Raw genomic sequence first — 14,528 nt, 5'->3', positions numbered from 1 at the left:
ATTATATGAACTCAAAATATAGCATTAAGGTATTTTTTTTTGGCACTAATGACAGCAACTTGCCAAAACTAACGGATTATTAATCTATTGTTACCCATTTGCTTCACTACAGAAAATTCATTATTATCTCCCTTTACTCCTTCAATATCCTTGCAATTTGTACAGATGCTAAAAATTGTACTATTTGTCAAATCTTTATTGTGTCACATTTAGATAATTTATATCTGCGCAAAAAATGTGAAAAGTCACCACTGAAACAATTTACCCAGGAGGCAACAGCTATGTACTATGAGCCACAAAGTAAATTGAACAAAAGAACGGTAGACACTCAACACTGAAAACCTGAAACTGAGGGGAAAATAGTGTCACTAATTCAAACCAGACACCTTAAAAAAAAGTAATACTTGGGCTATTTGTTAAATTTTAAAATATGCCCAATACACATTAAACAGTAACGCTTTGACACACTAACATTATGAACATTAAGAAAATATTATGTTATACATTTTGTTGGATCAGAGTGTATAGGTTAAAAACATAAACATATGAATATGAGCAGCCTCTCCAAAATATATGCTTTGCTGGCACTATATATTCACCCAAACATAAGAGCTAAACCAAAGAGCTATACGGCAATCCCATTTTATGTAAGAGAACAAAGAGGAATAAAGATATAAAATAATGATTATGGTTTTGATACCAAAATATTGAATCTGTATTTGCATGGATCAATAGCTTTATTGTTGTATTTGGCAAGATAAGGTCCCCAATTAGTTCATATAAAGAAAAGTTTAAAAAAACTTGCCAAGAACTTTAAGCTCATAAGACCTATATCAAGATTTTCATAATCTAGTTCATGACATATTTAATACGTAATATAATCAAATATAGGTTAATTTCCCATCTGAAAACTCCACTCCTGTAAGAATAACACAGACTGCTTCAAGGGTTTTAATTATGAGATTTCTAAATATAGAATTACCTTGTTTAAAAAAGAAAACCTAACTTAAAAATAGTTGATGCTACTGTTCTATTGTACTGGGCAGACAAAATTAGGAAAAGCTTGGTGATGTGTTCAGCTTTTAAAAAGCAAAACGGCAGGCTCCTGATTTCTTCACAGAAATATCCAACAAGTTTTCTTGGCAACAAACATGGATAGATGATTTTCTGCTATCTTCTTCAAGTATTTTACTACCTCTCCCATTTTTAAAAATCCTGATCTAAATTGTAACCGTGATTCCTCAAAAGTCTCCTATTCAAATACTTATTTTGAGCCCCACATGGAAGTAGCTTTAGGGGATAAACAAGTTTGGACATGTGCTGCCATTTCTTGAGACATTAGGCATAGATGTAAATATTTAGTTTAAAATAAGAAAACATTATTGTAATGTAAGGCATTTTCAAGGTCAGTATGCCTTCCCCTGTAAAATCACTCTGCTGAGATTAAATCACCAGAGACTATTCCAATGTCTTCATAAATGGGAAGCTTTTAGTAGTATATACTTGTATTAATTTTAGTAATACACTTTCCTGTTTTTCCTTTAGGAGCTTCAAGATGAAACATAGGGGATAGTAACTGCTCAGAGTTATCCAGTGAGCTCTCCCTAGTAAAGTAAGAATTTGACCTAGATCTCTTGGGTCCTCAGTGCCATATCTTAATCTCAACATTTGCTTTCGCTGCATTTTATGTTCTCTAGTGCTGTATTTTACAATAGGGCACTATATTACTTTACATTATGTTATGTATTACTTGTTAGCATTTCAGATTTACTGTGCATTCTCAATTGGTTAAACCTCAGTAGAAGTACACAATAATATAGTCAAGATACATTAGTGCTGCATAAAACCTCTAGATCAGGGGTGTCCAAACTTGGGAACTTTAAGACTTGTGGACTTCAACTCCCAGAATTCCCCAGCCAGCTGGTAAGTTAGCTGGCTGGGGAATTCTGGGAGTTGAAGTCCACAAGTCTTAAAGTTCCCAAGTTTGGACACCCCTGATCTAGATGATTAAAAAAATTGGAATCATGTATGGTAGTACAAGTACCTTGGTACTCAACTGCTTTGAAACTCATCAAATTTAGTACTCAAGGAATTTTGACCTGAAAATGTTGTCCTGGTACTCATTGTTTGTTTGGCACTCAATGCATGAGCTAGAATTTGATAGTCTCAAGCTGCCTTGTGACTCACTACATTATTCCTTATGAGAAAAATTTGTTTGGTACTTATTTTTTGTGCTCATCGGAACTCCCGGAACCAATTAAGGATGAGTAGTGAGATACCACTGTATATTGGTTGAACAAAAATGTAGTTTGGGTTGGAGACAGTTGTTTGGTTTACAAGAATTGCATTAAAACATAAACCAAAGTAATTTATTTTAAAGTTAGATATAGCTGTTCTATGGGAAATACATTCTAATTGGACAGCACTATATTATTTTTGTGATTGCGTAACTCTGAAAAGTTACAAAATAACTTTTGTACAAAAAGGTTATTAAGAAAATATTTTATATAAGTTTATATAAAACCTATATAAGTTAACTTTGGTAGGGGCAAATCAAATGAATAGTTTTCAAAACAAAGCATTTTAGTTCTTCTCCTTCCCCTCTTCTAGTTGCACTCAATGTGCATGTCCATATTTGTTTTAGATGATCCATCCTGTAATCTTCCACAGAAGATTTGGAGAGGGGATTAATTTCCCCAGCAAACACCACTGGATTTAATTCTTAAAATATTTCTGGCATCATTTGACTGTAGTTCATTTCATGTAATGTGTAGTCATGCATTGCCTGAACTATTTCTCTTATATCCGAAGTATATTCCCCAAAGAATGCAACGTAAGCCAGAATTTCACATTTTTAGTGCAATCTAAATTACACTAAATTTATTTGTAGCAATTTAATAAAACTATCTACAACATCCTAAGTTGTTCTTCATTATAGGAACATGTAGCAACACTACCTAAACATAACTTTTGAAATTAAGGAGTAGGCCAAAACTGAAGTGTGTATTTTGTTTTAATTGTCTCAGTAGAAATCTTACTAAGGTAGTTCTCAATTTATGACCAAAATTGAGCTCAAAATTTCCACTGATAAGCAACAGTGAATTTTGCCCCAATTTTATGACTTTTCTTGCCACAATTGTTAAAAGAATCACTGCAGTTGTTAAGTTAGCAACATGGTTTTTAGTGGATCTGGCTTCCCTACCACTGACTTTGCTTATTAGAAGGAACACTGCAAGTGTCAATATATGCCAGTTGCCAAGTGTCCAAATAATGATCATGTGACCATGGGGATGCTACAATGGTAGTTAAGTGTGAAAAGGGGTCTTAAATCACTTTTTTCAGTGCCAGTGCAACTTCAAATAGGTAATAAATGAATGGTTGTAAATTGATAAGTATCCATAGCATAGGAGTTTAGACAAAGTAGTAACAAACATTTCAGAAATCTTCAAATCTGCTTAATCTCAGCTTTAAAGTAACTTTTAATTAACATAACATTATTGAACACACGTCACTGAGTAATTCAAGAATCCCATTTATCACGTTTGCCAATCCTTAACAACCCATTCTTAAGTGGATTGTCTTGAAAGTAGTGTATGGCTGCTCCTGTTTATATAGGTGAATCCTTCTACCAGCCACCTAACTATTATTCATAAGATACCTACAAAGACTGAAGATCTCTGTAAAATGCCTTTCCAGGGGGCATAAAATAGTCTTCCCTCAACTGTTTATGCAGAAGTACTCTCTACACATAAATAGGGAGGATGATCCAAGCCTTGTTTTTCCTGCACACTTCAAACAAGGAAAATAAAAATTTGAATTTCTATTTGATAATCACACAATAGAATATTTATGATGTAATGTTTAAAGAGTTGTTTATTTCTTGTTGAATGTTTAAAGATAGTGAGACTACTGTCTTATTTTAAAATGGGGACATAAATACTCATTTTCAGATGTCAAAATTAAGTGTTATTACAATGTTAGTTATAGAAAAAGTAGGTACATTTTTTCCAGAAAAAATAAATTCTTTATTTTTATTATTCAAACAAAAATATAGTAACTGTACAATGACAGCAGATACTCAATTCATGATTAATGCATATTGAACAGTCAAGGGAAAGAGGAATTACAGCTTTACTTAAACATGCAATTTATACATTCCAATAAAAAAGGTCAATTTTTATCCCATCCCTTAATAAAAATTAAAAACAAATGGTAGAAACAAATGCAAATGGAGAAAAAAATTAACAATATTAATAAAGACATTTATTTTAAATCCCCAAATACATATTTCTGTTTATAAATAACCTTCCCAAGTAAACTATATTTTTATGATGGATTTAGAGAATCAATATCTGGGTTTTTGAGTGACTAATTTCTTTGGAAGTTCTGTGTTTTCTTGAAACTGGAAGAATATAGCCACTACTCTCTCCAATATCAAAATTTATTATTACTAGATATGTAACCCAGTAAAACCGTGAAAGTTTGGATAGTAACAATTCATATATTATTCTTTTCACTGACTCTCAAGATTACTGTATGATTCTCCTCCAAACCATCATTAAATGTGGAACTTAATATTCAGATTTTTCTTACATGTTTATTTGGGTGTGTACAAAAAGGGCAGCCACATATTTCCATAAGTTTTGATGTATATCACAGATTCATTTTATAAAGTTGTGTAGCATAAAAACTCATTGTTTTTTTTAAAAAATTACCTGTTTAGAAATACATTTAATGCTATACCAAAACTTTGTATATAATTGACTAAGTGCTTCAAATCATGTCTATCTTTATATGATTTCCCATAAGCTAACACATCCTGTTAGCATTGTTATTTTCTAGTGTAACTTTTTGTTTCTTTCATGTTCTGATTACTGAGCTGCTTTTAATGGAAGAAATTTTTAAAAGTTTCCCCATATAACAATAAAAGCAGCTTTTGTATATAACAATAAAGTTTCTGAATAAATGCACACACACACAAAGGGGGGGGGGAGGGGGAGAGAGAGATAAAATTTCTATAAAAGCCTCCTAGGTCTGGGTAATTCTTAATCGGGATAAAAAGGATTGGTCTATTTTTTTCCTCAGGTCAGAAGTAATTAATAGGTTACAATACAAATTCAGATATAGAGACAGTAAATAAAAGAGTAACAGATCAAGCACTAAATTATGCCATGCATTTAATATACAACAGAAGCGAGTTGCTAAAAAACTTTTTTAAATATACAGTTTGTTTGCCATATATTAAAGCAGAGGCAACATTTTGAAGTGCACATTGTAACAGGTTGCCTTGCCTTGTGAAACAAGCCAGCCGATTTCTAGTCATTATTTAAAATTTCACAGCTGAATCATATTTCAACGAAAATGTTCCTCAGTGAATGCAATACACTAAGTTATGATGTAGATTTCAGGAGTAAAAGAGAATTTGAGAAAAACCATCCTAGTTTTTCAAAAAGGCCTTAGTTTTATTCAAATAAAAATATGAACTAGATATAGTCAAGGCCAGGACATGAACTTTCTTCTTCCTGAAGGGAGAATTATGCAAGAATCTAAACTATAATGCAGTAAAGCACAGCCTCATTTATTCACCTGACACTGTATATAAGTTCACAACTGATTCTCCTCCTTACTAAGTCACTATTAATTGCAGTTTGAAAAATCTGTGAAAGACTTATGTCACCTGCTTCTGGTGCAATCTACATTACATGCAAACCAAAGGTAAAAAAATCTTAGCTCCTATAGGAGGTCACCGACTTTAGGATCAATTGGGACCAGAATTTTGGTTGCTAAGCAATGCAGTTGCAAAGCATAATGTTACATGTCTGCATTGCTTAGCGACGGCAATCCTGACTCCTAATTTGCTATCCTAAATCCAGGTGTGCAGGTTGTTAAATGAGAAATGGAGGTGGTCCAAGGGTAGGAATACAGAGGATGAGGACTGCGTAGGCTGCCTTCAAGGGGGTGCTGCAGTGTGGCATAAGCTCAGGAAGGCTGGGGCACACACATGCCTGTGTACAAATGCAGGGAGGCCAGAAAAAGAATATGCTATAGCTCAGGGGCTTCTTGGAGCATTGCGGTTCTGGGTTTTCAAGAAACCCTTGAGCTGCATCAAATTGCAGCTGCCATTGAAAGCCTCAGCCTGTCCCAACAACATGGCATGCAGGGGCTTCTTGCCACACAGAATTCTGGGGTTGGGCTTTGTGTCATGGCTCAGGGGCTTCTTGTTGCCTCAGAGCTGTTGCGCTTCAAGAAGCTCTTTCTGCCAAGCTGCTGGGCCAGGCCTGTAGCTCTGAGGCTGAAAGAACCCCTAAACCACAGTGCAAAGCCTAACTCCAGCCCTGCCCAGCAACGTGGTATAAAGGAGCTTCTTGGCACACCACAGGTCTGGCACACTAAGGAGCCCCTAAACATCTTGCTGCTGAGCTGGGTCTCGACTCTGGGTTGCAAGAATCTCTGAGCCGCAACATAGTGCAAAACCTTTCACACAAAAAGCTCAGCTTCAGCCAAAGCACAAAGGGGCTTCTGGTGCGCCATGGGTCTGGGGCTGCAAGAAGCCTGGGTACACTATGTAGTCCAGCCCTAGCTGGGCCCACTACTGGCCACCCTGAGAAGCCACAGCTGCAGTTGTTCTGGCCACCTTGCATTCCATGGCTCCTGCTACCCTGCACTCTGCTGCCCCCACTTGACCTTTCTCCAGCTCCTGATGAGGCGGTCCAAGCCTGGTCCCTGGCAGCTGCTGACCACGTGAGGGCATTTTCCACAATTCTCACAAGAAAGCCATTGTGCACAACCTGGGGAAGAAAGTCTCATGTGTTCAGCAGCTGCCTTGCAAAGGGTCAGACTGGCATGCTTAGTCAGCTATGGAAGAAAGATGGTGAAGGTCATCTAGGGCTGCAGAGGCTGCATAATGCAGAGAACCAAAAGGACATAGATGGGGTGGGGTGAAAAGGTAAGTGGCTGAAGGGAATTGAAGCAATCCTGCAGGCGTTTAATTGCGGGCAGGCTGCCAAATGTCTGAATTTGGATGACATGACAGCAGGGCCATTGCCACAGGTGTAAGTTTGGGGACCAGTCTTAAGTCCCTTCATTCAGCACGGACATAGTTGTGAATGGTCGCTGAATGAAGGGTCATAAATCAAGAACTAACTCTATTCAAGCAGGTATGCAATACAGGTAAATATACAAAGTTACTGCATTATCATATTAATTAATCTGTTGAACTTCATTAACTGAATATTACTAATTTAAAATAAAAGAGTGATGGTAAAGGTTTCCGTATCCAGTCGTATCAGACTCTAGAACGCAATGCCAAGGGAGCCAGCATTGTCTGAAGACATTTTCTGTGGTATGTTACCAGCATGTTTACACACCAAAGGCGCACGTAACACTGTTACCTTCTCACCTAAGTGGTACCTATTAATCTACTCACATTTGCATGCTTTCAAACTACTCGGTGGGAAGAAACTGGGGCGGGACGGGAGTTCATCCTGTTGCACAGTGCTCGGGACTCTAATCTGAGTTCAGCTTTGCAGCTGACAAGCTCAGCGTCTCTAACCGCTAATATACAAAACAACTTGTATTCAAACTGGTTCAATTATTTTTGGAGAGTTTTAAATATCAAACAACAACATAGTGTACTGTTTCAAGCTTAAAACACTCCCAAAGGAATTGAAATAACCATTTTGCAACCGAAATGGCGCATTTCAAATTGGAGACATTTAGACTCAAAACATACTGCACATTCATATATACAAGATACACTTTCTATGTTATGTGAAAAAACAGAAATGGATGAAAAATTAAACTGTCTTTCTGCTTTATGCCCGGCTATCTAGAGAAGTGACATTGGGCACAGTTTAGTAATATATCTTTTTTTAATATTCAATCCATGAAGCCACGTTTGCATTTTAAAGTGAAATTTTATCCAACCATAGTTTTACCTATTGAAAACATACTTAGACCATGTGTGAAATGATCATTAGTACCCTTAACAACAAGCCCAGTTAAAACACAGAACAAGAGAAAGATCTCATTAAAAACCAATACTGAGAAAAGACCAATATTATCAGCTAAGATACTCAAGGTGGCACAAAAATTTATTTAAGCTGCTATCTGCCTGGTAAATACTACTAGCTTCTTTATATTCCACTTCTAGAATAAACCTCTTTAAGACACTTTAACAAAATACAATCCATGCTAAACCATCTAATAAACAAGCATGTCAAGCCAATAATTAAAAATAAGTATAAAAATACCATTTCACATTGGTAAAAAACAATAAAAACCTATTAGGAGATACTATAAAAATGCCCTTAAGGAATGACATGAACAAGGTAAGTCAACAGTCAAGTCATTTATGAAATAAATGAATAAATTCAATTGCTAACAAGGCTTTTAAGGTCTGATAATAAAGAGCAAGCCCTCCCTTTCATCTTTTTCTAAACAACAACAACAACAAAACCCTAAGATAAAAATGAATACTAAAGGAAAAAGCAAGGAACATCATCAGAGCTATCTTCTGTGCTGCTGATGAAAAATAACCTTGTTTTTGAAGGAAGACAAAATTAAAATGAGATTTTTCATTACACCAGTCTATTAGACTACTGAAACTCGAAAAATTGGAATATTGTGCAAAAGTTCATTTATTTCAGTAATGCAACTTAAAAGGTGAAATTAATATATGAGATAAGACTCATTACATGCAAAGCAAGATAGTTCAAGCTGTGATTTGTCATAATTGTGATGAAAACCCCAAATCCACCATCTCAGAAAATTAGAATATTACATGCAATCAATAAAACAAGGATTTTACATAGAACAATATTGGACCTCTGAAAAGTATAAGCATGCATATGTACTCAGTACTTGATTTGGGCCCTTTTTGCAACAATTACTGCCTCAATGCGGCATGGCATGGAAGTTTCAGCCTGTGGCACTGCTGAGGTGTTATGGAAGACCAAGATGCTTCAATAGCGGCCTTCAGCTCTTCTGCATTGTTCGGTCTCATGTCATTCATCTTTCTCTTGGCAATGCCCCATAGATTCTCTATGAGGCTCAGGTCAGGTGAGTTTGCTGGCCAATCAAGCACAGTAATCCCACGGTCATTGAACCAGGTTTTGGTGCTTTTGGCAGTGTGGGCAGCTGGAAAATGAAGTCAGCATCCCCATAAAGCTCGTCTGCGGAAGGAAGTATAAAGTGCTCCAAAATCTCCTGGTAGACGGCTGCGTTGACCCTGGTCTTAATGAAGCACAGTGGTCCAAAGTCTTGTTGCTCAGTGGTCCAAAGTCCTCTTTTCTGATGAGAGCAACTTTTGCATCTCATTTGGAAACCAAGGACCCAGAGTATGGAAGAAGAATGGAGAGGCCAATCAAGCACAGTAATCCCACGGTCATTGAGCCAGGTTTTGGTGCTTTTGGCAAAAGTTGCTCTCATCAGAAAAGAGGACTTTCCATAACACCTCAGCAGTGCCACAGGCTGATAGCTTCCATTGCCACGCCGCATTGAGGCAGTAATTGCTGAAAAAGGGGCCCAAACCAAGTACTGAGTCCATATGCATGCTTATACTTTTCAGAGGTCCGATATTGTTCTATGTACAATCCTTGTTTTATTGATTGCATGTAATATTCTAATTTTCTGAGATGGTGGATTTGGGGTTTTCGTTAGCTGTACGCCATAATCATCACAATTATGACAAATCACGGCTTGAACTATCTTGCTTTGCATGTAATGAGTCTTATCTCATATATTAGTTTCACCTTTTAAGTTGCATTACTGAAATAAATGAACTTTTGCACAATATTCTAATTTATCGAGTTTCATCTGTATGTAAGGATTTGTGTCTCAGATCTAGTCAAAAGCTGGTAATCTTTGTCTAGTATCATGGTTTCAATCAAGATGTCTTCAAAATTTATAAACGGAGGTTTAGTGCAGAAATATAATCAAAGTCAGCACTATTAATAAAAGCAGCACATAATATTGTTATACTCCTCTACACAGAAAGCTTCATTGCAGAATTGTGATTCTAAAGAACCTGTTTTTGAAATATATGGTAGCTTGAAGAAGAAAGGAAACATGAAATGATACCATGTTTTCCCGAAAATAAGACAGGGTCTTATTTTCTTTTGATCCCCAAAATAAGCACTTGGCTTTATTTTCAGGGAAGTCTTATTATTTTTGAGGTGCAGGAGGTGGCGAGCGTGGTCACCTCATGGCTGTTGCTGTGTTGCAATATTTTCAGGGAGGGCTTATTTTCAGGGAAACAGGGTATCTATATCTGGAATTAATTTTAAAACAAAAAAAGCCTTTGTAAATTCCCTATCACTTCAGCCAACATAATTTTAAAAAGTCTATTTGTATTATTTCCCTTTCCCTTTTACGAACCAACACCAACAGAAGCCTTTTTACAAGCAATATAAATAAAAAGAAATAAAGCTGCTTGTTTTTACGTGAAATCCCAATATATTAAACCTATTATTTTTTAAGTAAAAATTGGGCATACTGTACAGCAAAATTCCATTTATTAATTCCACTAATTTTAGATCTATTTCCTTTCATGCAGCTGTTTTATTCTGACATAGTGTATATTGTGCTGGAAAGCAGCCAATTCCTCAACTTTCTGGAGAAGGTTCAGGCAATGAAAAAGAGGTAAAGGGGAAAAATGGTTGTTTGAACAGCCTTCCATTTTAAAAATTCAGACTCAATTAAATATGTCTATTCAGAAAACTAGTTTGGTATAATGTTTAAGGCACCATGCTAGAAACTGGGAGTCTTTTGAGTTCTAGTCCCACCTTAGGCATGAAGCTAACTCAATAACCTTGGGGCCAGTCACTCTTACTCAGCACTGGAAAGAAGCAATGGTAGGACACTTCTGAACATTGCCAAGAGAACTGCAGAGACTTGTGCAGATAGTCACCAGGAGTCAAAAATGGACTTGAAGGCACAATCACATTTGGAATAGTAGCTCAATGGATAAAACTATTCTTTGAATTGGCCAATACTTTAAAATGCTGTAAATGCCAAACATCTACAAAATTAACTGTACAAAATTTTATGTATTGGAAATACTTGTTCATTAAATTGTAAAAACTGTTGCCTCTGAGAGGATTAAATAACCATGTATGTTTTGAATTATGCAAATATCAAACTTTCAATTTAAAAAGAAAATAACACATACAAGTATAATCCTAATGTTATTTTACAAACAATGTTTGTATTTTGAATTATGCAAAACTGGTAAAACCTCTCATAGCTAATATAAGTTAATATAAAGATTCTATCTGGCAATACAAATATAATTGCCCTGCTTCGCTTATTTTCCTCAAAAATCTTATTTTCTCTACATTATTTTTCTTACATACACACATATGCAGGCATTTATCTATTTGTTTTTTCTTTAAAACTAGTTTGATGTTCTGTACAAAAAGTGTGATTTTAGGCGATAAATCATTGTTTTCTCTTAGCTTGTGAATTTAATTCATTACATATAAAACTGTATTGGCATAAATTATAAAAAGGTTCTGTCAGATTAAATTAATTACAATGTATAATGTAGTTCATATCAATTATATGGCACTTGTTCAACATATTATTTGATCCAAACTGGAAGATTCCACATACATATACATACATATTACTTTAAATACAAATACCAAAATTAAAAATTAAAAGACCAAGCCAGTACTAAAAATACATTTATTTATACAGGAAACAGGTATGGAACTGAGTCTTTAAATAATCTGCATCTAACCTGTTTCTGAATCTTCACTGTCGGAGGAGCTGGACTCACTGGTGCTCTCAGATTCTGAAGAGGAGAATCCCTTCATTTTAGAGGAACCAGCAATTACATCCACTTTCTCTGCTGCAACAAGGTAATAGCATTGTCATTGGATCAGACAATAATCCAGAATCTATTCTTGTGCCGCAAAATATTCCTATTAAATATCAGATGTTTCAGTATCTGCTCATACAGTGGGACTTTATCTTGCTTATCTCCCCCTACCCCAATAGCTCTTCTTTTTACTTGCTCCCCTATCTAGAGGGCCCCTAATCTTTCAGATATAGGTCACTATGAGACCCTCCCTCATAGTATCCTATAACTGAAAGATTGGGGGCCCTCTAGATTGGGGAGCAAGTAAAAACAGAAGAATTCATCCCACTGGCAAATGTAGTCTGTCAGAACATAGATGCTCTTTGAATATCACGCAGAGAACTATTTTTCACATAAAAGATTTGTACAAATTGGTATGTTTTAATTAGGTTAAGGAAACACTGATTCAGAAGAACAGAAAATATGTTCTAATGCTTCTATTTTCTTGAAAGCATAAGAACAATTCAGTTTGCTATCTTCTGCTTTAGAAAATAAGGGAACAGGAGTTTGAAATTCTCAAATAATGTAGCATTTTCATGCTCTTACTATTTTGAAATCTAGCTCTCCCAGTTCTGGTCATCAACTGATTGCACAAGTCATTAAATGGAGAACTGGGGCAAGGACCCTCTCTCTGCCCTGGTATGCCTGGGAAGTCCAGATCCTCTCCCCATCCCACCATGTCCAGGAAGCCCAGGACTGTCCCCCCCCCCCTCACCATACCCGGGTCCACTTACCTTGGATCTTTTCTGCAGCAGGCTTCATTTTTGCCATTGCTGGAAAGTTTCTCCTCCAAACCACACAGTTTGGAGAAGGGGCTTCCAAAGTATTATGGGGAAAGATTAAAAAAATATTTCTAGTCTTTAGAACAATGGCATTTGCTAGTTTTCCAACACTCTTCCATGTGCAGAAGAGGACCCTTCTGCCAAGCTGCAGAAATGGATGCTCGGATCTTCAAGATCCGAGCACCATTTCTGCAGCTCAGCAGAGGGGCTGTGCAATCCACCGTGCGTGGAAAGGAACTCCTTTGCCAGGCTGCCGAAATGGGATCAGATCTTCAAATTCTGAGCAATGTTTCCACAAACTGGCAGAGGGAGTGAACTCCATTTGGCAGGCAGTACTTTCCAGTCATACTCCAAGAGACTAGTTGTCTCAGCAGTTGATGGTAACTTGCAATCTTCCCTGCTGGTTTCCTATTGACTTTCTGGAGAAGACAGGAGGGAAGATTGCAAATGATAATCACCTGATTGCAGGGCACTTGGCAATCTGTCATAAATGTGAACAGGTTGCAAAGCACCCAGAGTTCAGTCATGTGATCATGTGAGGGTGCACATCTTACAATAGCCAGAAGTGTTTTTCAGATCATAAAGTGACCTTTCCGAGGCTGTTGTAACAACAACCTGTTATATGTCAAAAACTACTGTTTACTGTTCTGGAAAAAAATAATGTATTAATTGCTGGAAAGGGTACAATTTCAAAATGAACGACTCTTGCATAAAGTTTAGCATGCTCCAATATTAGTATGTTTTCTATCTCTGCACCATAGAAAGTGATTTAGTATACGCGGCTGACATTTGAAACAACTATTCTGAACTTGAAAAATACCTTGAGGTTTCCTTTTTTTCCGTAAACAAGATGTTACATATCGCTCCAGCTCCCGCAAAGTGGATGCCTTTAATGTTTCAAAGTCAATTTCAATCTCATCAGGATTGGAGTTTTTGAGCGAGGGTTCTCTTGATTGGATGATATGGACAACCCGGCCTAATTTTTCACCAGGGAGCTTGTTAATGTCCAGGCTCAATTGTCTTTTTTCTTCATAAGACATTGGCTTACATTTCTCCTCCTCCTCAGACTCATAAACCGGAGGCGGCTTGGTATTCTTCACAGTCACAGGCTCCTTCTTATTACTTTAAAGAACAATTATAATACATTATTATATGGAACAAAATGATTCCCTAGTTTCATACAAAGATGTTATTCTAGAATGCATTTAAATTTATTAGCATGATGTTCTACATTTGCAGAGCCACGGTAATGTCTTTTTCAATGAGCTGTAGCTTTAAAATCCAAAGTTTAACTTTCAAAAATTATTAGGTAGCCCTTCATAAGCAATTATAACAGCAATGCAAATCATATAGGAGGCAATCCATATTTAAATATCTTCTGAGCATTGACACAGATATACTTAAGAGGATCAGAAAAGACTTTGAAGTAGCTGAACTGAAGTTGTAAGGATTGTGCTCACTTTTATATTTCAAACTGCAGATTCAGAAGGTTCTTTTTTGAAATTCCTGTATAGATGACTAGGCTGAGCCCAAGGGCAGGGTCAAATGACTAACGATCAAGGCAAATTGGCACTACATAAAAGCCAACTGAATTCATGGAGTGGGGACACACTGAACTTTGGGTCTCTTGTGGAAACGTAGTGACTCCAAACTGATGGAATTTCCTGACAGTGATAACAAATAATCAGTGGAACAACTTGCCTCCAGACATTCTGGGTGCTCCAACACTGGATGTTCATAAGAAGATACGGGACAAATATCTGAGATAGTATAGGCCGGGTCTCCTGCTTCAGCAGAGGGTTGGACTAGAAAACCTCTAAGGTCCCTTCCAACTCTGTTATTTTGTTATTAAATTTGACCCTGTCCTTGAGCCCAGCCTGGTC

At 36.6% G+C, this 14,528-nt stretch overlaps 1 protein-coding gene across 8 annotated transcripts in view; it reads right to left on the bottom strand.

The window, feature by feature from the left end:
* Positions 1-14,528, bottom strand: part of BRD4 (bromodomain containing 4) — a 104,234-nt gene that overhangs the window by 14,578 nt on the left and 75,128 nt on the right. For all 8 annotated transcript variants that reach the window (XM_081970186.1, XM_081970190.1, XM_081970188.1 and 5 more), the window contains 2 exons: positions 13,466-13,767; positions 11,744-11,854 (listed from right to left, as the gene is read on the bottom strand). In XM_081970186.1, the coding sequence (XP_081826312.1) occupies positions 11,744-11,854; positions 13,466-13,767 (413 nt within the window). The remainder of the gene's footprint in view (positions 1-11,743; positions 11,855-13,465; positions 13,768-14,528) is intronic.

Source organism: Natrix helvetica, assembly GCF_964273705.1.
Source record: "Natrix helvetica genome assembly, chromosome: 1".
NCBI classification, from domain to species: Eukaryota; Metazoa; Chordata; class Lepidosauria; order Squamata; family Natricidae; genus Natrix; species Natrix helvetica.
Note: the sequence above shows the minus strand (reverse complement) of the source record. Positions and strands in the feature narration are given on the sequence as shown.